Source organism: Neoarius graeffei, chromosome 7 (assembly GCF_027579695.1).
Source record: "Neoarius graeffei isolate fNeoGra1 chromosome 7, fNeoGra1.pri, whole genome shotgun sequence".
Classification (NCBI taxonomy): Eukaryota; Metazoa; Chordata; class Actinopteri; order Siluriformes; family Ariidae; genus Neoarius; species Neoarius graeffei.
The window spans coordinates 46,547,977-46,572,933 of NC_083575.1; the positions used below are offsets into that span (position 1 = coordinate 46,547,977).

At 40.1% G+C, this 24,957-nt stretch overlaps 1 protein-coding gene across 5 annotated transcripts in view; it reads left to right on the plus strand.

Moving 5' to 3' along the window:
- The window catches only part of marchf8 (membrane-associated ring finger (C3HC4) 8), a 177,419-nt gene extending 155,722 nt beyond the window's left edge, over positions 1-21,697 (plus strand). For all 5 annotated transcript variants that reach the window (XM_060925793.1, XM_060925795.1, XM_060925796.1 and 2 more), the window contains 3 exons: positions 4,179-4,359; positions 14,403-14,538; positions 18,525-21,697. In XM_060925793.1, the coding sequence (XP_060781776.1) occupies positions 4,179-4,359; positions 14,403-14,538; positions 18,525-18,829 (622 nt within the window). In that variant the 3' untranslated portion in view covers positions 18,830-21,697. The remainder of the gene's footprint in view (positions 1-4,178; positions 4,360-14,402; positions 14,539-18,524) is intronic.
- The last annotated feature ends 3,260 nt before the right edge of the window (positions 21,698-24,957 follow it).

Consider the following 24,957-nt stretch of genomic DNA (forward strand, 5'->3'; position numbering starts at 1 on the left):
TGGATTACTGGGTAAAGGTGTGCGGGACTGTGTATCCGTAAGAAGATTTCTGCAAAAATGGCCTTAAGGTTATATTACAGTTTACAGTCAGAATATGAAATCATTCGTCACCATGACACTTTATGGAATCTTATTTCTGAAATATCATGATGACGTTTTCAGAGCATCCAGACATTAATCTTTCTCGGCCCACTTGCAGCACTTGCGGTTAAGTCACATCTATGGGTTTGTACTGGAAGTCCGTTCCATTAGGATATAAAACAGTTGTTTAGTGAAACTACTCTGCTGTACTTGAACAACATTGTCAGAGGTTGTGTAGTCAACACTGGGACCAGAAGCCGTTACCTGAGTTAGTAAGGACAGTTTAAAAAGGGAATGTCTTATACGCGCTAATTGGATTGAGTCGGTCTAATCGCCGGGAAGCTGGGAGTGTGTCGTGTGCTTAAGATATTCTGACTGAAATAAAGCTGAGGAACAGGATGGTGCCTCAGATGTCCTGTTGGCTGTCTTTTAAAAAGCTGAATTTAGCAAAATGCTTTTATAAAACAGATTTGTTCTTTTAATTATGGATGCAGCAGCTCTTATGAAGTTTTTTTTAATTGAAACATCAAATGCTATTATTATTATTATAATTATAATTATTATTTAGCCTATTTTAATGTTCATTTACCATCCTGTCAGCCAGAGTTGTTGTTGGTTCATGCAAATTTGTTTTCACTCCATTCTCCTGACTTCACAGCAAATGTGAAAAAGCATTTGTCAGTTTATTGTTTAATCATATTACATTTGTTCATGTTATTGAGAATCGCCTCATGTCTCCAAACGGGGAACTGTTAATGCATGAAGGAAAACGGATTAGAGACTGTAATGTGTGCGATGCTCAGTGTAGCAGCTATTGCACTACACTCCCCTTCCTGCTGGAGGTCTAGTGAAGTCTGGACGCTCATCAAGCTGTCTGAATTGGATAGAAAAATGAAACGTCCCCTGTTCTCAAATACATATAACATTAGTGCTGACGGCTGCTAAATGGCCTGCTCCTCTCTCTTAATCAAAATGCTGCTAAATCTCTACTATCTGTAAAGACGTCCCATGTACTCAGGGAAATCTTTTCTGCTTCTTAATCCTGTATCCTGGATTGCTGACGATCAGCTTGGAAATAGTCATTATCCTGCTTGTTCATCGTGGAAAGCCACACCTTAACACACGCATGGTAGTGGCATTCTTTCTTCTCATTAGTTGTGTCATGGTTCTGCTCGTCAGAAACACAGTTGGGAAACGAGTGGATGGTTGTCAGATCTGATCCTTCTGCTGAGGTGTGCTGTTCTCTGATGCATGCAGACACATGTTGTTTGCTGTGGAGTTGTTCTTATCTTCTTAAGTCTTCTTTCCCAATCCGGCTGTACCGCAGGCTGCTTTTATAAACCTATATAATCAGAAATGTTGACTAGGCTTTGTAACTCCTTCAGTATTCTAGGAGAGATTTAAAAAGCTGCTACGGTTATTGTATTTTACAGCTACTTTCAAAAGAACAGAAAAAAATCTTTTCAAGCGATATCCCTCTTCGAGCTTCAGGGATGTTTGAAGTGCATTAGTTTGACGTGAACTGCTTCGGGAGTCACCTTGAATTGCTAGATTTCTCCGCAGAACAAGGGCACAGTTGCCAGCTTCTCCAGATGAATGTTGTATCATAAGGAGTTATGGCAGTGCTTAATTCCAGGCATTTGTATCTTAGCTGGTGGACTGTGTGCTTTAGTTCAGGGGTTTGCAACCTTTTCTGCTTTAAGGCCCACCTATTCATACTTGTAACGAGTCGGGGCCCATTAAAAAAGATCATCAATTATTTTGGCTCATCTATTTTATTAAACTCTAATAATCTATTGTAAAATGTATTAATGGGATGCAGCATCACTCCCTGTTACAGATGGGAGCCCAGGAATTAAATAAATGCAGTAAAACAAACTTTTTTAAATTGTAGATATTGTATTTAAAATTGTATGGATGTGCCAGAAGCCAACATAAAATTATGCATGCAGGGCATCCTCACTCAAAAGGGATTAATGATCCAAAAGTGGAGTCTGGTCCATTAACACGAGAACTTATTGCCATGTTTGTGTACAGCAAACAAGCAAGTTATTCAAACCAAGAAGTACACTCAGAAGAAGTGGATACAGAAACCACTCAATGGGATTAGATCCTTATACGCTAACAAAGAAGGATTTTTTCCTACGAGTTGGAAAATTATCCATCTGTTGAGTTCCCGACATCTCAAACTACCTGGTGCTGCAGACATCGTTCTACACACACAGACAGACAGATGTAAACCTGGAAGAGCATGGAGGCGTACAAGTTTTTATATGTGGCTGGGTTAAAGATCTGGGGATCAAAACACTACAAGATGAATCCTATATTGTTTATGCCTGGGTAAGTAGGAATTTCTAGGCTTTTTGTACGCGTCTTTTGCAATGATTTGCTAGGACGCTACAGATTTTAGTATCGGATGAAGAAAAAACACAGCCGCTAGATTCTCAATCCTCCCTGCTCTTCTTTTCCACATAAATCAATCATAAAGATCCACAGAAACCCCTTTAAAGACCTGGGTATTACGTGTATTAGATATGTTAGTTTACAATATGACGGCCATGATCAAACAGTAAACAAAAACACATCTGAGGACTTGAGTGTCTCCTGAACTTCAAAACATCACGAAATAATGGAAAATGTTGAGAAAAGTGATTTTGCGAATCCAAACGAAATAAATTTAGAGGAATTTACAAACTTTTCACGAAGTGATCACTGCAAACTCGAGCATTTTAATTTATCTAGAAGTTTTCTCTATTTCTTTTCTCTGTTTATCTGTAATGATGCTGCTGGAATCTTAATTTCCCTGAGGGAACCCTCCCAAAGGGATCAATAAAGTTTTATCTAATCTAATCATTCTTCAACTCTGCTCCCTTCCATCACAGCGAAAGGTTTAAGAGCCACCTTTCTCGTCATTTTTTTGGTAAAATCCTTTGCCCTTTCACCCTTCATCACTTTGCGGGGAACCCGGAAGAGACTTTATCAGTTTCAAGGTTTGTTTGATTCAAACAGCCCAAAACAAAGCAAGAATAGGGCATTTTAATGACTAGCAAGGCGCCCCAGTGATAGTAACGCTTTGTGAACAGTGAGCTTAACTAACCACCGCTTCATGTCTTGCATATCCAATGAGGCAGACGTGATGTCGGATGCAACTCGGCACTTGTATCCTACTAAAAATTAACTTCAACTTGGGGGAAGGAAAAAAAATCGCAGCCCACTAGATGGTGCTTCACTTCCCACTAATGGGCCGCGGCCCAGTGGTTGAGAAACACTGCTTTAGACCATCTGTGCTAACTGGTAGCTGGAAAACTGCATTCTCTCTGACTTTACATTTTTTATCTACCATGTTCACAACAGATTTCTTTGCTTTCTGTCAGACTCCCACTTAGTCATTTAAAAAAAAAAAGATTCTACACCAATCTCCACTACCCCAACTAACTGTTCCTTCTCCTGCTGAAGGCTGCGGTCAGGGCGCTGTGGTTTGATCATGCATCATGAGTTATTTGAGACTTCCTAAATGGAAGTTGGATTGCATGTTTGCTCCATTTATCTAAATGCAGGCTGATTAACTCCTTCCTCCGTGTGGCAACTTCTATACATGCATGCGCGCACACATACAGTTTCCTTGGTGCAGTTTCTAAACTATCTTGATGTAGGTTCATTATTGTAGGTGATAATGCAGGGCAGGCATTTGCTCAGTTTGAGTCTAAAAACAAGCACCTGCTTGTGTTTACCTTCCTATTTGATGATTTTTTTTAATCATATGATGCTTGTAGACCCTTTCAAACTATATACTTTGTAGTGTCTCTTTTTTTTTTTTTTTAAATCAGCTTACAGTGTCTGTAGAGAAAGTAGAGCTGTAGAAACTTCAAGCAGTCAACATTGGCAGAGACGGTTCACATCACGTCCAATTTGCTTCGCTGCTGTTAGTTGGAGACGGACAGCTTCCACAGTGATTTGCCTGATCAGTGTATTGATGCAACTCAGCTTTGGAGCAAACATTTTGTGCATGCTGTAGCTCCCGTGCATGCCTTTTATGGATTTGTAAAGTTTTTCAGGCTTTGGTGGGTATGCAAACACTCTCTTTTGTTTGTGTGCAGGATCTGTCACTGCGAGGGCGATGAGGACAGTCCACTGATTACGCCATGCCACTGCACAGGCAGCCTGCGCTACGTGCACCAGGCTTGTCTGCAGCAATGGATCAAGAGCTCAGACACGCGCTGCTGTGAGCTGTGCAAGTTCGAGTTCATCATGGAGACCAAACTAAAGCCGTTGCGCAAGGTAAACATCCGCCCACCCTACCCACACACAACGAAGTCGTCATGTTCAGTTCAAAGAGCATGGGAAATGTACCAAGACCTTATGACCGTCTGAACGTTTTTTTTTTTTTTTAATTGAACTGATTTACTGATTTAAGAATTTTGGTTTCTCTTTTTTTCATGCCGTTTGTCCCAGCCAAGTAGGGCTTCATTTGTCCTACCGGTATATACTGTTATCACACTATCACAGTCTGAGCAACAGACTAAAGCCTGCCTTTATTCTCAAAAGGCTGTAATGATTTAACACTTGCTGTTTATTAGCAGAATCAACTGAATGAAGTTGCAAATAGGAATCAAGTATCTTTTTTGCTGATCGCACCTTTAGTCGCATTCCCTTGTTTTGCATTTCATCTAGACCATCAGTCAGGCAGGTTGGCCTTTGTATTGCTGTGAGCTTTCATCTTTTAACAAACCACTATAGAAAGACATCAAGGTCAGGTGTCTGTCTGTCATACAAACTAGCAGTGTGGCCACAATACCAGCTCGACACACTGGCCTTGTTCACAGTGGTGGCATTCTCTTTCATGTGCTGCCTTTCTAATCCATCTTCTAACACCGAGCGAGGTAGACTAGAATCACTACTTCATTTTCAGAGCTTAATAAATACAATCCTTTGACTTCTAGCAGATGTATAAGCATACTTATCAAATAGCAGTTTCCCGGGAGATATTAAAGACATTTTCTGGACTGTATAGAGAACTTGCATATACTGTATGTATATACTGCAGATGCAGTACATCTCCTCTCATCTCATTATCTCTAGCTGCTTTATCCTGTTCTATAGGGTCGCAGGAAAGCTATCCCAGCTGACTACGGGCGAAAGGCGGGGTACACCCTGGACAAGTCGCCAGGTCATCACAGGGCTGACACATAGACACAGACAACCATTCACACTCACATTCACACCTACGGTCAATTTAGAGTCACCAGTTAACCTAACCTGCATGTCTTTGGACTGTGGGGGAAACCGGAGCACCCGGAGGAAACCCACGCGGACACGGGGAGAACATATAATGCCTCGGTCACAACCAGCCGTACGTGCTCCTACGGCCGGTCTACGTGCAAAAAACGCAAGAAACGCACGGAGGGCGCGCGTGAAACGCACGGAGGGTGCACGTGTGACGTGCTGATTTTCAAGCCGTAGACTGGCCGCAGACTGGCCGCAGAGGTTCTTTGTCATGTCAAACAAACTCTACGGGCGCTTACGTTTTTTTTCAGGTTGCAAGACAAACTTACGGCCAACGTGCGTCTTTCTCCACGAACAAAAAAAACCGCAGCGATTTGGGAAACGCCAAAAATCGCACGGCCAAAAAATCGTACGTCCGGTTGTGACCTAGGCTTAAACTCCGCACAGAAAGGCCCTCGCCGGCCACAGGGCTCGAACCCGGACCTTCTTACGGTGAGGCGACAGCGCTAACCACTACACCACCGTGCCGCCCCGTAGATGCAGTATATGTAACACCTTTTTTTTTTTTCCCCCTATTTACATAAATGATTGTTGTGAACTACAAGGGTGATTAATTTTGTTCGTAGCTATGTCAGGTTTTTTTATATACATCTCCAATGCAGTATGGCTTCTTGTCTTTTAAAAGGTAATTGATTTGCCTTCATAATCTCAGAAAACAAAATGCTTCCCAAGTGGACTTCTGAGTAATACACATCACTCGGATGTCAGCCACACCTCTTGGTGTGGGGAAAACATTATTTTTTTCTTTTATGTTTTTACGACATAATAGTGAGTCCGACACCTTTCCAAGCCAACAGAAGAAAGTTGTGGTTATAGGCAAATAGGGTGGGTAATTAATTAGAGCTCTGTCTCTGCAGTGCCTGTTTCATCTCCACCAATTGGCTAACTATCAAATCATTGAAGTTGGCGTGTCAACTAAGAATTTAACAGGCTTACCTTGTCAGTTTGCTAGCATGCCTAATTTATATTGCTTTAAAAAACATAGCTCACATAAAATTTACATCAAGAAACTAGCTATCTAATGCTTGGTAGGTCACATTTCATACTGAAGAGTTGCCTATAATGGACATGTTTAGCTGGCTAAATTCATAGTCGTAAAACTTTTGTCTTGAATGTCCCCACAAACAATAAATTTGTAAGCATCAGGAGACCTGTATAAGTGCTCTGCATTCCTGAGAAGTTTATATCTACTCTTCATGGACATGAATGTCATGGAAGTGTTGGGCTTTCTTTGGTTGGTTGGTTGGTTGGCTTTTTTTTTTCCCCTGTGGAAGAATGATTGTACAACTTTAATAGGGAAAAAAAAAACAAGGATTTGATGCCCAAGTCTTAATTTATTTTGGGTTTTCTGAAATCACCACAGGGTCAAAATTATAGATACGTCACACCTAATGTACCTTATCAAGTTTCACCTTGACGAGTTTTTTTTTTTTTTTTTTATAGCCATCAGCAAGCTTCTGGCAGAATTCTGGTTGGCTATTTGACCACTCTTCTTGGCAGAATTAATAGAGTTCAATTAAATTTGTGTGTTTCCTGGCACAGATCTGACTTTGAAGCATAGTCCATATATACTTTCAATAGGGTTGAGATCAGGTGTTTTGGAAGGCCATTCCAAAAGCTTAAAGGAGATACGCAGAATCTTTATTTTTAAATAGATTTCTGAGTGGATAGCATCTCCATTTTTGACTCTTGTATGCTGCATAAATGGGAATTTTAAATAATATATTTTTGAGAGTTAAAATTGACCGCAAAGTTGGCATTCGAGCTGCCCTGCTGAGCCAGCCAGCCCTGAGTGCGTGACGTCACAGCGGTAACCGGTTTTAAGGCAGAGGCCTTTGACAGCTATAGACCAAAGCCAGACTCGGCAGGCGAGAGTGGTTGCAATGGCCTCTTCATTTGGATTTATTGGGGATTCTTCGGATTCCTCAGATAGTAATACATCTGACTGTGATAGTCCTGAAATTGGAGTTTGTGTACATGCTACTGCTATACACACAGAACCGTATCAGTTCGAACCATCGGAAAGTGAATCCAGTAGTAACACGTCGGCTACAGAGACCCCCACCTTACGAAATAATGCCAGAGAACAAAGACGTCTAGAGAATCGGATGGAATTGAACAGACAGTCTCATGTGACTCTCATTAAAACAGGATAGGCGTTATGACTTATGCAACATACATGTGCATGCATGCATTTTCACTGATAAAACGTAAAAGGCTAATTAAATAATCAGATGAACTGAGACAATCACATTCTGAAGCAAATTAAGTAATCTTATACCGGTAACTTAAATACACAATACAAGTTACATGTATTAATCTAAATGCAGGTAAACAAGTGTTTTTTGTTATGTAACCAATGAGAATCGCATCTTACCCATCTGTGTTCTCGCTTCTTGACGGCCGATCTTGTGGCCGATTTGTTTTGAAACAATCTGACTTTCAGTTCTTTGTTCATTTCGTTTCTTCCACGTAAGGGCGAGATATTGCTGCTGAGGCAAACATATCCAGCGGGGGGGAAGCATATATCCAGTGAAGAAATCTGACGACTGGTCCACTCATTCTCCATTTTCTTCATACTGAGTACTCTGCCATTACTGCTCGGCTCACACTCGGGGAGAACTGGTGCAACTGAACTTGCTTTCCTTTTCTTGTAGTTTTCTTTTCCTTTAATTGTTAGTACTGCACCCTCTTTCGATACGGGCTTATAGTCAACGCTCCTCAACAGGTCAGAGGTTTCGTACGAGTCATCAGCAAAATGTGCCCGTGAATTTCTCGCAAAATACGTCCAAATCTTTGCAGTTTGAACATTCTTGGACCATGAATGCAACATAAATCCACCTTCTGTCATGTTGCTGCACCCACCAGCAACACATCTATGTGGCATGGCGATAAATTGGCTCAAAATGGAGGCTCAAAGTTGCAGTTAGCGATGTTTTAGCATAGCGGAAATGGCGACGAGACCGATAGCCTTCCTGCTGTGATGTCACAGATGTCAAGGTCATTCACTCAGACCGCTACCTATATGAATCATTTTAATTGTAAAAATTACTATATTAGATTTATTGTTAACGCTTAAAACCATTGCCATTCTATGCAATGGTTTTATTTATTTATTGTTAACGCTTAAAACTATTCCTATGCCATTCTTGAGGTCTCAAGGCATTTATAAACAAAAAGTGAGGCCATGGTTCTGCATATCTCCTTGAATGTTGGCCTGCTTTGTCTATTCCACAACTTGTTTTGATGTGTGGGGGGTCATTGTTCTGTTGGAACACCCAATTTTGTCCAAGTTTCAACTGTCTAGTTCAATGGTTCTCAAACTCCCCCCCCAGACCACTCATTGGCAAATGCTAGGGGCTGATTTACAGTTGCACCAACAAATAACGAACGTCTTCAGTCCAGCCAATGAAAACAGAGAGTTGTTATTTGAAATCTCAGCAAGGAACTTTTATAGACACACCAAGTACATAAGAGATCACAGACATCGGAAACACACCACTGTGCAATCGAGTCGAGCTCATACCATTGCAGCTTTCATATAGCCTACTATTAGCTTTTCAATTACCTTTTACTAACAGCCTTTTTAAAGGCTATATAGAATAGAATGAATAGAATGCCCTTTATTGTCATTTTACAATCAGTTGTATAACGAGATTGGAGAGCTTCTCCCTTTCCAGTGCAAAAAAGTAAGCAAGTTAAAAAAAAAAACCTTAACATATCCTTGCATATATAGCTAGCCTTCCAGCACTGCTATTGCATTAATAATTTAAAGTCTTTTTAAAGACTATTTCAGCCCTCTTTTCTTGCTTTAAAACTCCATTTAAATCCGATCATACCATCTCTCTTTCCTATTTGTCAACTTACTTTCTCCTTTGTCTCCTTTACCTACTTGTCAACCTACTCTTTCTCCTTTCTTAAATCTTTCTCCGACTTTTTTCTCTCTTTCCACCACCTTTTTTCTTTGATTAAAAATTGTAAGGTCCAACACTGTATCACAGTTAATTATATTTTAACTTAATTACATTAAGCACAGTTTGTTGATTGCTCATTTTAGTGGAGCTAAGTCTGGTGCTTGGTGGTAAGGTGCTAGCATTCTTAGCTGAGCAAGTCCCTTTGCTACATTCACACTTGCAGCATAACGATCTTTTATTGGGTTAATAAACAATATGGACAAATTTTTAATTCGTGAAAAAAGAGCTGGTCCCACTGATGCACCAGTTCACAAAAAAAAACCCTCCACAAATATGACAAAAGTTATTTACAATACGATTTTTCTGTTACTGGCACACTGGAACCACGTCCGCAATGTGTCGTTTGTGCGGAGGTGCTTGCCAATGACAGCATGAAACACCTGTCTGGGCTTAAGCAGCAGTTAGTTTCTTATTTCAAGGAGGACTACCGGTCATTTTCATGGGTTCGGGACCCGTTTGCACCGCAAACGATTTGTCACTGCAAATGCAAGAGCAGCTTATTGAGCTGAAGAGTGACAGCAGGCTGAAGCACCTTTTTAAGCACCTCTTCTCTTACATCCTTCTGGGTAACACTGCAGGAAGACCCCCAGCTCTGTGACGTTGCCTTAAAAATTCTCCTACCTTTCGTGTCAACATACGTGTGTGAGGCAGGCTTTTCAAAACTAAGTGCCGCAATCGTGCACAGATTGAGGATGACCTGAGGCTGTGTTTAACTGAAACTGATCAGCGAATTCAAGAACTCTGCCAAACAAAGCAGGCTCGTGTGTCACACTGAGACATTCGTTAACACTACCTCCGGTACTCCGGTAGAGTTTGTTTGTTCATGTGTGTGTTTGTTACCAACTTTGCAGAAACAAAATGTACAGACAGATTTTCATGAAAATTTTACTAGATACGTGTCTTGGCCCAATGAAGAACTTAAATTTTGGAGGTGATCTGGAACCGTGCCTGGATCCAGAAATTTTTAAAAAGGCTATAGGGCAAAATTGAACATTTTCAGTCTTGGACTGTGTTGCCTAACATTGTAATAATACAATAATACACAACAATAAAAAACAGCATAATAATAATAATAATAATAATAGCTTATCTATCTTTTTTTTTGAGGGGGGGCTCAAAGTACACTTGCTACAGTTGGGAGCCCAGATCGCAAATGTTTGAGAACCCCTGGTCTAGTTAATGGTTTGAGGTTATGCTGAAGAATTCTGAGGTAGTCCTCCTTTATGCTGCCACCACCATGCTTAACAGTTGGTACAGTGTTACTCTATACCTCTGGTCATTGTGGCCAGACAACTCAATCTTTTTCTCATCTGACCATAAAACTTTTTTCCAGAAGGTTTTTTCTTTGTCCATAATGTCAGCTGTGAATTTTAGTCAAGCTTGAAGTTGTAGATTTTGGAATAGGGGCTTCTTTCTTGGAGGGCAGCCTCTCCGTCCATGGGAATGTAGAACTTGTTTGACTGTAGTCAGCAACACCTGGTGTTTCAGCAGCTTCCAGTTCATGGCAGTCCTGTGCCTTGGTGGTTCCTGGGTTGTGCCTGAGGATCTGATCAGCTGAGGGTGATAGTTTGGGTCTTCTTCCAGACCTTGGCAAAGTGGCTACACTACTCTACGTGTACTTGCATGCAAGTGTATGAACTGATGAGCTTGGAATATGCAGTTGTTTAGAAATGGCTAGACATTCATGAGTTGTGTTAAAACTATGATCCTCTTTCTCAGATCTGCACTGAGCTCTTTGGACTTTCCCATTGTACCATGTGCTGGTCAATCTAACAAGTGAGGTTAAACAAACCCTTTCTTTGCACAGAGAAGCTACCAGCTGTAGTCAATCATAATCACTAACAGGAACTTAGGAGGCCTTGACCATGGCAAGTTAAGACATTTTGGGATTTTCAGCACCACTGAATTAATAATCAAAGTGGGTCTATATACATTTTTGACCATGTATGTTTAATTTTGACCCTGTGCTGATTTCAGAAAACCCAAAATTAAATTAAAATTTGTGCAGCAAATTCTGTTTTTCTATTAAAGATGTATGTTGTGGGGCAGCACGGTGGTGTAGTGGTTAGCGCTGTCGCCTCACAGCAAGAAGGTCCGGGTTCGAGTCCCGTGGCCGACGAGGGCCTTTCTGTGCGGAGTTTGCATGTTCTCCCCGTGTCCGCGTGGGTTTCCTCCGGGTGCTCCGGTTTCCCCCACAGTCCAAAGACATGCAGGTTAGGTTAACTGGTGACTCTAAATTGACCGTAGGTGTGAATGTGAGTGTGAATGGTTGTCTGTGTCAGCCCTGTGATGACCTGGCGACTTGTCCAGGGTGTACCCCGCCTTTCGCCCGTAGTCAGCTGGGATAGGCTCCAGCTTGCCTGCGACCCTGTAGAACAGGATAAAGCGGCTACAGATAATGAGATGAGATGTATGTTGTCCAATCATTCTGCCAAAACGAGAAAAAGAACAGTTCGAAGAAATCCTTAATCCTTGAAAGCCCAAAATTGCCATGACATTCATGTCCAGTATGTAAACTACTGACCACAACTGTGTTGTAGGTGCATTTGGTAATTATGAAGTGATCTCATTAGATCAGTCTCATTAAATTTGAAGGTTAATAATTAAATTGAATCAATCCCATTGAATCATTTAATTTGACTCATTTGAATTGAATCATACCATGGAATCAGTCTCATTGAATCGTTTGAAGTGAATCATTCAGTTGAATCATTCAAGTGAATCATTCAGTGAATTATTTAATGAATCATTTAGTGAATCGTTTAGTGAATCATTTAGTGAATCATACCATTAATCCTGGTGCTTAATAATAAATTACCAAACAGCTAAATTATGGTATATTTCCAAATTATTACGATCACTTACCATATTACATAACTTATATGCACCTTTTTTAATTCTTTGAGAGATTGGGTGACTTTGGAAATATTGGAACACCAACAAGATGAATACACACAGCTTTGATAATAAATGAATTTATTATAACAAAGATAAAAAATGAATAATAGCAGATTAAATATATACAGGGAGGTGTGGTCATATACTTGAGTATGTAGATGTATAAGCGTGTGTGTGTGTGTGTGTGAGTGAGAGGCTATAAAGTTTGGAATGTTGTCTGTGAAAGGGAGAGCCAGGGTGTGTGTGGAATGTTATCTGAGGTGTTGGGGGGAAAGGTGAGTCCCCCCCCCTTGTGTTAGAGACAAAAGGCTAGCTCTGTGTAGCTAACCAAAAGTGTTTGTGTAGGCCTAGATTAGCCTGTGGAGCTAACTCCACGTGGTGGACGCCTAGATTAGTTTCGTGTAGCTAAGCTCAGACAAAAGAATTAGCTAGCTCATAACACTACTGAATCCCCTGAAATCTTGATGCGGTCAAGATGTATAATAAGAATGAAATTGAGGATATTAGTAAGGAATAAGAGAGAGAGAGAGAGAGAGAGAGAGACATGCACAGCCTATCTAATTGAGATATTAAAACAAAACAGATCAATTCAACACACTGCGTGTTTAACAGTGTAACAGATAAACCTGGGTTTAAATTCACACTATTTCAATAAAAGCTAAATTCCTAAGACTGATCTTTATTATGCCCAAATGCCAAAACCTTACTTAATATTCTTTAGCCAGATATGAAGAGATATTCGCCATTGTAGAGCACGTGAGTCGATTCCATGGACAGAGAACTTCTCTTGATCTGACGCGTCGTGGCTCGTGATGAGAAGAAAAGTCTCTGATTAAAATTAATGTTCACAGCGCTTCAATCAGGAGGAATTCTGGTCGCTCCTAATTACAAATTAAAACTGCGTTTGGGCGGCAGTTGTGACGTCACTTCTAATACGAATTAACCCGTTGTAACTCAGGTTGAGTTTAAAGATCGCGCGACTCTGGAGTTTACCTTGGCCAAGGGTAAGAAAGAAATCGCGCTGAATGATGGATCTTGCAAGAAAGAAAAGAAAAGACGTCTTTATCTGGTTTTCTGGTCTCTTTTATGCGTCCAGACCGCTTGGAATCCGGACACCAGAGAGAAAGAACTAGGAGCTTCCAGGCGGGTTATGCCTCCCTGGAGGATGACGTAGATGATCCCGCCCCGGCGTGACGCAGGTCAACGCGGAAGTGGGCTGATGGGAAATGTAGTTTCTTAGTGGAATGTACCTACAGTGTGTATATATACACTGCATGTCTGACCACTGTAGCATCATTTATCCACTGACAGGACGCCAAGGCATAAAGATCATTTAGAGTTACAGAAGTTGGATTTGTTCGTTGAGCCAAATAGCAGCTTTTAGTGGTTATGTATAACGATTATGTATAATATGTGGATCACTTTTTTTTTTTTTTTAAGCTAATAATCCAATTTCTCAGTAAAATACTTCATAGTGTCAGGTTGTGACTACTCGCATCTTTATTGCTTAACTCTTTTTGTTTCCAAATACCAAAGGGGTTTATTATCAGACACAGAAGTGTTGATCTTTTTTGGATTTCAGTGAAAGCAGCCTTTTAGAGAGCTGAGTGGTCTTTATTCTCATCACATTTTGTCACTAACTGCTTAGAGCAGAGGCTTTTAGGAACATCACAGCACTGTCCTTGATGACTTATGTCTGTTAGTGAATCAATATCCTGTTTTGGTCAAACACAACTTGTGCAACACAATTCTTTAGCTATTTGACAAAGTAATTATAGACTGTACATTATCAGGAATTTAAAATAACTGCAAGTAGTTTGGTAGTTAAATCTGTAACATTTGAATGTAATATTCAGGCTATGAGACACTTTATTGAAACCCCGGCCATGAAGCTGCTGCTGTAAGATCACACACAAAGCTACATCAAATATTTATAGTTGGGTTCTAGCGGAAAGGCCAGGTGTGTAAGGTGAATGCAGTGTGTGTAATGCAATACAACACAGCCAGCAAGACAGAATGGGTGGGTTCCGATGTTAAGCTCATTTGTTATGCCATCAATAAGGGGGTAAATACCATCTGTTGTTGTTATTGTACACTTATCAGAGAAAATGTCCAGGTGTGTAAAGATCCCAGACTGACCTCATGCCCCCATCTATGTCTCTATAGTGGGAGAAGCTGCAGATGACAGCCAGCGAGAGGAGGAAGATCATGTGCTCCGTCAGTTTCCATGTCATTGCCATTACGTGTGTGGTCTGGTCACTATATGTCCTGATCGACCGCACTGCAGAGGAGATCAAACAAGGTCAGCTGCCTCTACCAGCCCTCTCTCCTCTCCTAACCTACCTCACCAACATCCCATTGTTCTGCTCTGTTTGGAGATTTTACTGTAGGCTCATTTTGTTCCCATTGAAGTGTTCCTATTACTGAAAGGAAAATTAACAGTGTGAAGTGTTAATGATGCCCTTCTTCTAACCAGTGTATGAACAGCTGTCTTGTTCTGATATTAGACTAGAATTGTTCATTTATACCTGCTAAATGAACATCTGTTGTCATTCTTTAATTTATGGCGATGTAGTGTGTGTGTGTGTTACAGATTGGTGTAGATAAATATGTAATTGAACTGACATTAGACTACAGTACCCTCCCCACTTTCTCATGCTTCCTGCTTCCACCTGTAGTAAAATAGTAATAAACTCTCTTTAACCACGCAGCCAGGAGAATACCAGGTAAATGCTTTCTGCCTTTAACGTCTGATGTGTCTTTTTCTCTCTCTCTCTCTCTCTCTGACTCTGGTTCTTACTCCACATATCTACATTTCTAATTATTCCTCATATTTTCTGCTCAGACGTTTGTTTTCTTCCTCTCTGCTTGAATATCTGATCCACCCTCCTTTCCGCTCAGATGTCTGCATCTCTCGCCCCTCTACTCTCCCTTCCCCTCAACTCTTTGCCTGCTAGAGATTCACCCATCATTTTGAACCTTTAAATGCAATGTAGTTGGTGAAATCTGAATAATTTGCACCTTATCTGCACCGTATGCTTTGAATATGATGGTAAAAAGGGAGGATTTCCAGAATCGTGGGAGTGTAGCACTTTGCTGCAGTCCAGCCACTGATCCTAATACATGAATACTGTGTAATCAGCAACATGCAGCTTTGAGCTGAGATAATGTGACTGAGATAATGAGAGCAATTTAAAAAAAAATGTATAAGCCTCATAAGATATAGCTGTGCTTGATCAAGAAATAAAAATTCAGATTGGGCCAAAACAAACATCTGTTTGCTGAATTCCGGTGTTCCAATAAACGGTCCTACATCCGCAAAGCGTCCTACGGTAGGAGGGGATGTCAGACATGTCTGTCGAGCAGTCCTACATTGCAGGAAATCCTACAGTGTGATTCAACTTGAACTTTTAGTCATAGTTCGCGGTTTTTCCCTCCGCAAAGAACATGCTTCTACATTGATACAACGTCCACCAACCCTGTCAGAATTCATATGAATGTAGGACGTTCTGACAATTCAAACGACTCCGTCAGAATATGGTTTTACATTCATATGAATCTAGGACGCTCTGACTCTTCAATTGACCCTGTCAGAATATGTAGAATTAATAGGTTTTTTTTTTTATCACTATTCACAAGTACCATTTGCTCTATTAAAATGAGTGTAGGACGTTATTGCAATTCAAATGACGCCGCAGGACGTTCTCACAACTCGTATGACCACGTCAGAATATGCTTCTACAGTAAGTAGGACGTTCTGACTACTTAAATGACCATCGGAATATGTTTTTACAATATATTGCTGATCTGTAAACTGCTGATCTGTAGGATGAATATGCCCAAACCCCAAGAAATGGCGTGTTGTGTTGTGCGCATGCGCAGTGGGGCTTTGAAGGACGAGTAGGGTGTAGAGCAACTACACCAGCTGATCAGATAGGTCAGAAGTTGAAGCGCTTTGGTGGAAGATCGTGAAGGGGAGATATTTCAGATGTATTGCAAGACTCACGCAATGGTTAGAAATCAGCATTATGTTAGATTAAGTAGTAAAGGTTGAATGCACGCCGTTAATCTGCACCGTTTATTCTGCACCGTTTATAGCACAGCTGATGTAGGACAAAAATCTGTTCAAATGCCAAGAAATGACGTTTTGTGCTCTGCGCATGCGCAGTGGGGCTTTGTAGGACGTATTGACGTGTAGGACAGTTTATCAGAACGCCGGTCCATTCCAAGAACAGCAGTAGTGTGTGTTTCAAGGGTTAAAGGACTGGCATGATGTAAATAAAGTTTTAGTTGCCTTGGCAACAATCAGTGAGCAACAAATGTCCAGAAGTATGTTGTTCTCAGCTTATAGCACAGTCTGTCTCTCAGGAGGTCTGCATATCTTCAGGACTAATCCCTGTCTCTTTGCTCTATTCCTGCTCGCGGTGTCAGGAACACTAAAGCTGCACCCTGGTCTAACTTTCGGAGCCTCCCAAAGCAGTACAGTATTATCTTCCATGTTCAGGAATACCTTGTGTGGTAGCTCACAGTAGACAATAATGATTTACCACATTACATTCCCTTCATCTGATGAGTAATTATTGCAAACGGGAAGGTGCTTAAAATTAACGTGAAAAATGATTGATTTGGATATATTTTCCTGTCAAAGGCACTGTGAAGATGTAAACCTTATCCTGCCTCGGTGATCCTTTGAAACGGCCTCCACTGCTTCTGACAGATCATTCGTCACTTTAAAAGGAAATCGACTGTCACTGGAAAGATAAATTGCATTAGAACAGTAAAAGAGAGTGGTACGACTCCCATCCTATTTCTAGTCAGGAATAGTTCATACGTACCGTGGTTCCATTTTAAATTCACAATAACACAAGAATGAGTACAAATGTGTAAGAATTGCTATATGTGGAAAATCAGGATTTCTTACTGGAACAGATTTTCTGTGATTCCAGTGTCATAGGTCCTCCTGTGTCCACCCTGTAGCTAGACCACTGTGATTTGGTTTGATGATTAGAGAATGTATAACACTCCATAATCTTCGTGTATTTATGCACAGAAATGATGTGGTGTTTTTAGCAATTGCCATTTTATATTTTTGGGAGCATATGGCTGGGCCTGGAATGAATGTGTCTTTTCGATGTCGTTCTCCCCCCCCCAAAAAAAAACAAAAGCAAAAAAAAAAAACAGGTATGATAACACACACAATGTAATTAGTTTGGTCGGTTTTTGAAAATGATAATACTTTGAGACTGACATTAAAGATAGACTGCCTTTCAGATTTTTCAAGTGTAGGTCATAAAAATGTCTGTGAAGATTCTCAGTCATCCAGGTCATAGTAAACTGTGGGTGGTAAGAGAGAACAACTGGACTTGCTCGAAGATTCTTGAAGACGTTTCACCTCTCATCCGAAAGGCTTCTTCAGTTCAGAACTGAAGAAGCCTTTCGGATGAGAGGTGAAGCGTCTTCAAGAATCTTCAAGCAAGTCCAGTTGCTCTCTCTCACCACCCACAGTTTATTTCCCTGACACCCAATTATTTTTGTTTAGTGGACCGAATGCTACTGAATTCGAATCACAGACTTCAAATTTTATTAGTTTTTTTTTTTAAATAGAACAATTAATGAATTTAGGGCCACGTTTGTCCTAAATTCTCCATTCTTTCCTGCTTCACCATGACCCAGTTCAAGATACTACATCATGCATCACGTGGTGAGCTTTCCCCGTTTGCACAAGGCATTGTGGGATACAAATTTGAAACAGGAGAGAAAAATGGCAGACGTAGGTGTGCGAATGAAACGTGAAAGACCGACTACGGTAACGGAAAGCGAGAAGACAAGAAGTTATGTTGCGAAGGAAAGGAAACGCAGGACCAAACTAATAAGTATCGGTGGTCAGCGAGCACCTCGGTGTGATCAGCGCTTCGTTTAGTGACAAAATGATGTAACTGTCAGTGCACGGTCAAGGTAAACCTGTAGATGGCAGTAATGCAACACTGGATGGCAACTGCCATAAAACCCAAAAGAAGAAGAAGAAGAAGCTGGTAAACCTGTGCATGTGCACATGGACTTCCTCTGTGTATTATTTGCTAGGGAATCCCTTCAAATTAAATAACTTCCCAGCCACAGAATGGCCTGTTTTTTTAGAGAGATATTACAGAAATAAATACATCACAATGACCAAATTTCAGAGGGAACTAAATTTCACCAATTTTATGAAATTGAAAGGCTGTCTAGCTTAACGTTTGGGTTTTATTATTTGGTGTTGTGGTGATAAAGATGTTTTCTTGTTTTCTGCAGGGATTCTGGAATGGCCTTTCTGGACCAAGCTTGTGGTGGTGGCCATCGGCTTCACCGGCGGACTGGTTTTCATGTATGTGCAATGCAAGGTCTATATCCAGCTGTGGAGGAGACTTAAGGCCTACAATAGAGTGATATATGTGCAAAACCGGCCAGAGACCTATAAAAAGACTTTTTTCGATAAACCTGTACTTATGGAGCCAAACTTGGAAAATAAGGAAGGTTTTGGGCCAGCGCAGTCGGACACAAACTCTTCACAGTACACAGAGACTGAGGACTACAGCATGGAGATACTGCACGTGTGAGCAGCACATCCACATCCCAAATCCAGGGACCAGATGATGCTTTGCCTCCTGCTAGGGTACAGGTGGCGCCACACAGCACTTGGCAGAGTAACCGAGACAGAACTCCTTCTGTTTTTTAGGTGTTTTTTCTTTGTTTTGTCTGTTCTGTTCCTGTAAGTTGTTGGCTAGCCATTATGAGTCGGTGTGCACCAGGTCCAGCTACTGCCATTGTATGAGATGTGTGAAGCACCACTTGAGCCGTGTTCTGCGTCTGTGCTCACCCTGTGTGTGAGTATGTCTCTCTGCGCTGGTTCTAATGGAGTCCTTAACAATGCATTTAAGCACTTTTTAGTTCCCTCTTTTAAGGCTCTCCTGTTTTAATACCCATACATTTATATATACATGAGGAAAAAAAACAGGCTTGAAGTTCTGAGAGTTTTTCTCACATTTTATATGACATTTTTTATTCCCACACAAACGCTGGATGTAAAAACTGGAAATTGGAGGAGTTATAAGGGAAAATGGACATGTTTTTTCAGAATGATCATGCCATCTTTCATAAAAAAGAAAATATTTTCTGAGTTGATCAGTCTTTTTCATTTGTTCTATTTGATATTTAACTTATTCTAAAGGTGATTCTTATTCCAAATTAAATGAATGATTATCTAAAAGAGCCACTAAAGCCGTCTGCACGGTTTTAGCATGTTTGCTACTTCTGTAACTTGACAGGTCCAGCGTGAATAACACGTTGACCAGTGGCTATGCTATGGTTTCTGTTTAGGTATCAGCCCTTCAGTGTTCCTTATGAGGGCTCTAAAATGTAGATGATTTTTGAAAATACAGTTCAAGGACATTTTCCTGCAGAGATTGAATTACTTGTAGCATCACATCACCTTTCTAGATGATTCGTGTTTTCTATACTTGGGTGAATCTTTATATTGCATCTTTGTTTTGACCACTTTCCTTAAGAGTTCAGTTCCTTTAGTCTTATTTAAAGAGTACCATATTTTTCTAACCCGACAGGACAGTTTTTTTATTCATAGTTTCACAGAGTTTCATTTTGTTCCTCCAGTCGTACACACTTTTACATGTGACGTGACATCATTGTCTTGGCTTGGCAACTAGCCTTTCAACACTTTATTCCTTTTGTCATTACAGATCATTATCCATATTGAAAATATTACTTTAGCATGCATGACCTTAGCATATGACATTTTAAAAAGGACAGTAAATGGATCGAGATCAAATCTGCATATCCTGGAGAATTTGTTGCATGGTGTCCCAAAACGAGATTGTTTCGGTCCTTCTCTTCAAGCATACACAATGTTGTAAGAGTGCCACAGTTATAAACCTGGAAATTTCCCAACGTTAACTGTGACTTTCACCATTTCCCCATGCAGCTTGGTATAACGGATCACATTTATCTCCCTCATCACTTTGGAATGTCGGGGCAAACCTACAATCAGAGCACACTTCTACCATCTAGTGGCAAAGATCCCATTTTACATTGTTCTACAGATTTTAACGTACCATGAATGCTTGGTGCAATTCGAACAAAATGAAAAGTGCAATTACACTTTGTTGATGGGATCGTTCTTGCAGTCCTTTTCCAGTTTTCATATAGGATTTTTAATTTCACAATTTATGCAAATAACACTACAGGTTTGATGTTGCACAGCTAATATAATATTGTTCTTTGATCCTTGAACTGTTCTTGTGTAGGGCAGAGAGGATCTCAACCATCTAGTGCTTTGCTTTATGGTGACTGCGGGAATGCCCTTTACGAGCTTGTAAATCCTAACAAGTGCAGTTTTATATAACTGCAGCCTGCGTCCTTTATGATTCGATCCCTTTTGCTTTGTGGTTTAGAAATCGGTGTACATATGTATTTTTGTTCGATAAATAGGAGCTGGCTCCTTGAAGTATCTGGAAGTGTGGGACTGCTGACAATTTACGGAATTAATTTCAAACTATTATTTTTGGTCAAGGTATGATTTTGGAATCTTTCTGGATTGTAATTCTGCGTATGCCTTGTCAGGTGTCAGCTTTGCTGAATTGCTGCACTGCGTCTGCTTTGTTTAGCGTTGATCTGTTGCAGTAATTGTATTGTTTTGTCTCTTGACTCTTCATTGCTGCAGGTTGCCAGTAGTTGAGCTCTGATGATCATGCGATCGATCACGCTTACTAACACGCACAGACGACACGTGCTTAGAAAGTGTTTCTTGCAAGCTGCAATTTATTACTACTGAATCAACTTGAATGTGGTCAACATGACTGTTTCCTAGCCCTCTCTTATTCCATTCTTCTCTCTGTGACCTTTTCTTTGAATAGTAAAAGTAATTTTTCATAATGTTTTTATGAAATCTTGATGTGCTTCGTTTTGTTCGATTTCCCATATTTGAGTATATAGACTGTAAAACAACCAAATAAAATGAAGTAAACCTATACATTGTTGCAAACGAGACATTTTGGTTTTTGCCACACTGTACTGCTGTTATAAAGCGGTGGTTGCTTTGACACAACACTGCCTAAAGAATTGAAGCCTTCACATGTTTCTGGGAATGTCCATTTCCCCGGTTTCCACATGGCTGCTAAATGTCATCAAGGCCCTTCACAAGCACTGTGTCAAAATAGAGAAGCAGTGGACCTGATTGAACGCATTGCCGTGGCTTTCTCAGTAGCTAAATATGGTTTTGTGAAACTGAAAAGACTGTAATTTACATGTATAGTTTTGTATTTTATGTATCTGTATATTTTTTTTTCCTCAGTATTATTACGCTTTTAAGAAGTTGACTTTAAGTTTCTTAATCGAGATGTAAGTGGTGATGTTTTGTGGTTTTAAGGGGAGAATAAATGGAGCAATAAAATAAAACCTTGATGAAACCAGCAGCTGGTTGTCTACTTAAGTTGCTCCTAAAGCTGTTGAACTTCACAGTAAGCACTGCATAACAGTGTTCACAGTAGCTTTGGAAGACATGTGTCCTTCAGACCGATCTGAAAGATTAATACTTGTTTAATAGCTGCATGAAACTGCAACTGACAAAATGAGTCCTTTTCTTTTTATTGGTCTTTCATTTTTATTTTGGCCTAAACAATGATGCTGAGAATTTTAAGTCAGCCAATCATGTGGCAATAACACGGTGCATAAAATCATGCAGCTATAGATTAAGAGCTTCAGTTAATGTTCATATCAAACATCAGAATGGGGATAAATGTATGAATGAGCTCTGACCAGTGCATGGTTGCTGGTGCTAACATCTTGTTGATAAAAGAGGTCAAAGGAAAATGGCCAGACTGGTTCAAGCGGACAGGAAAGCTATGGTAACTCATAACTACTATTTACAACTGTGGTGAGCAGAAAAGTATCTCCAAATGCTCAACGCGTCAGGCTTTGAGGTGGATGGCCTACAACAGCAGATCACATCACATTCCTCTCCTGTCAGCCAAAAACAGGATTGTGAAGCTACAATGAGGAAAGGCCAACAAAAAAAATGGACATTTGAGATTGGAAAAACATTGCGCCCCCCCGTCAGCTGTCCAGTTCAAATCATACCTCAGAATCTGCAGAAATTCATTTAATAAAAACGACATGCATAGGAGAGTAAGTCATGGATCTTTTTATCCCAATCCTAAATTTCAGCACAAAATGGCATTATTGAATCATGTCTTGCATTTTTATAATCTTAAAGCCCCCATGTTTGACCTGAAGAAAGCTACACTCTCAGAAAATAAAGTACATTATTGTACCTTTGGAGGTACAATGGCTTGTCACTGGAGCAGTGCCCTCTAAGGTACTTATATGCACCTTTTAAATACTGCTTGGGAACATGTATGTACCTTTTTGGCCCTAAAAAGGTACACCGTTGGGACATTCCACCGAATGGGTGCCATTTGCTTGTTGTACCACTCCCAAATTAAACTTAATTTGTTATATCTTTTCAACACTGATTATAATAACACACACATTTAACTATTCAAAATGTGTATTGGTCAACCTCAGGCTACGTTATTATTATTATTTTTTTTTTTTACAAGGTTTGGAAGTCAAAGATGGCTGCATACTCTTTATATGAGTAACAGGACTGAGTTTTTAGCCTAGGATTAGCTAATACGTGGAATTAAGCCACATGGCGTCATCGCTAATAGCATGACCACACTTAGCACATTCTAGTGATTTACCAAAAATCTGTATTTTTAAAATAAACAAATATCATCTAAGAAATAATTTAAGTAACAGGACAGTATGTTGACATTGACCTTATCAGTTAAAAAATCATCAAATATACAGAAAAGTAAATGAGAGAACTAACTTTTGGTCTTCCCATGGCCTTCAGAAGACACAACTGATGTAACTTCCTGTTGAGCATGTGATTTATGGAATGTTCCAAATTTGTCAGATGGGGTAATATGTTTGGGTAACAGGACTGAGTGAAAACCCAGGGACATGACTAAAATGTGTATTTTAACTAAGATATTGTGGATTTCTTATGAAAAAAATATATTTAAACCATGGATAGGATATGGAGTCACACAACAGTGCAAAAGAAATACTGTTTCTGAAGGATTTTAATCATAATATTTCATAGTTAAGTATAAAGTTAGAGTGCGGGGACAGGTAACACATGCTATTTTTCAGTGTTTTAGGTAGTTTTTATTAATCCTTACAATTATATATCTTAAATTTGAAATCAGATCAATGTGCAGGACATTCTGCATAATAAGGAAATGTATTTTAAAGTACATTTTTATGTGCATTTATACATGTAATTTTCCAGGGACGGAAATGGCACCGATTCGGTGGAATGGCTCAGTTACCTTGATGTACAATAATGAGCTCTCGGGGGTAAATTAGTGTAGACTGTACCTTGGGGGACAAAAATGGACTCCAACTGTACCTCTATTTCTGACGATGTATGCTAACTCCCCTGGACCTGGTGTTGAAACTTCCTCTGACTCGGAAGTATTTTCCACACCTAATTCTCTGTGTCTGATAAATATGATCATAGTGCAAAAGACACAGTTTTACAACCATGAGCTATGATGAGGATCTGAAAGTCTTTGCTGAACACCTTGTCAAAAAAAAAAAGAATCCTCAAAAATGAGGCACCAGCCATGAAGGCGTTCACAAGCACAAGGAGAAATTGTCAAAATGCTGTAAATAAAAATGTAAATGTCTGTGATCCACAACTATAATGTACGGTAGGTTTTCTCCTTGTATGCACTTCCCTATTGTGCCAACTGTGTGCACAGTTTGATTTTGGTCAAAGCAGGCCACGACTCACAATCTTAACTGTAGCTCCAATGAGGCTTGGTCAAGTCCAGGAGCGGCATTTTGTGGGTTTCTCTCAGAAAAAGCTTATTTTGTGCAATCCTTCAAAACTGCTTGTTATGGAGGGGACATCTAATAATTTTGAAATTGTGTATCTCATCAACACTCTTGGAACTTTGTGACACCATGTACTGACGGTCTCGACATCAATAACTGCGTTTACTGACTTTGAAAATCAACTGGTTTCACATCTGAAAGCCTCACTTCGCTTGCACAGATGTCTGAAATATTCTGTTTCTCTGGAAATTACATGTAGCTGCACTACAGTCTGCACGTAATTTCATTAAGTTTAAGTTTATTAGCATTTATATAGCGCACATAATTGTACAATATATATACACTATGGCACTTAACAAAATGTAAAAAGTAACAGAATAAAACTAGATATAATTTTAAATAATAAAATAATGATAAATATAAAATTTAAAGTAAAATTAAAATGTAGACTAAAAATAAATTTAACAAATTAAAAATAATAAAATGAAAATAAATAAAAATAAATAGAAATTAAGGGGGGGCAGCACGGTGGTGTAGTGGTTAGCGCTGTCGCCTCACAGCAAGAAGGTCCGGGTTCGAGCCCCGTGGCCGGCGAGGGCCTTTCTGTGCGGAGTTTGCATGTTCTCCCCGTGTCCGCGTGGGTTTCCTCCGGGTGCTCCGGTTTCCCCCACAGTCCAAAGACATGCAGGTTAGGTTAACTGGTGACTCTAAATTGACCGTAGGTGTGAATGAGAGTGTGAATGGTTGGTTGTCTCTGTGTCAGCCCTGTGATGACCTGGCGACTTGTCCAGTGTGTACCCCGCCTCTCACCCGTAGTCAGCTG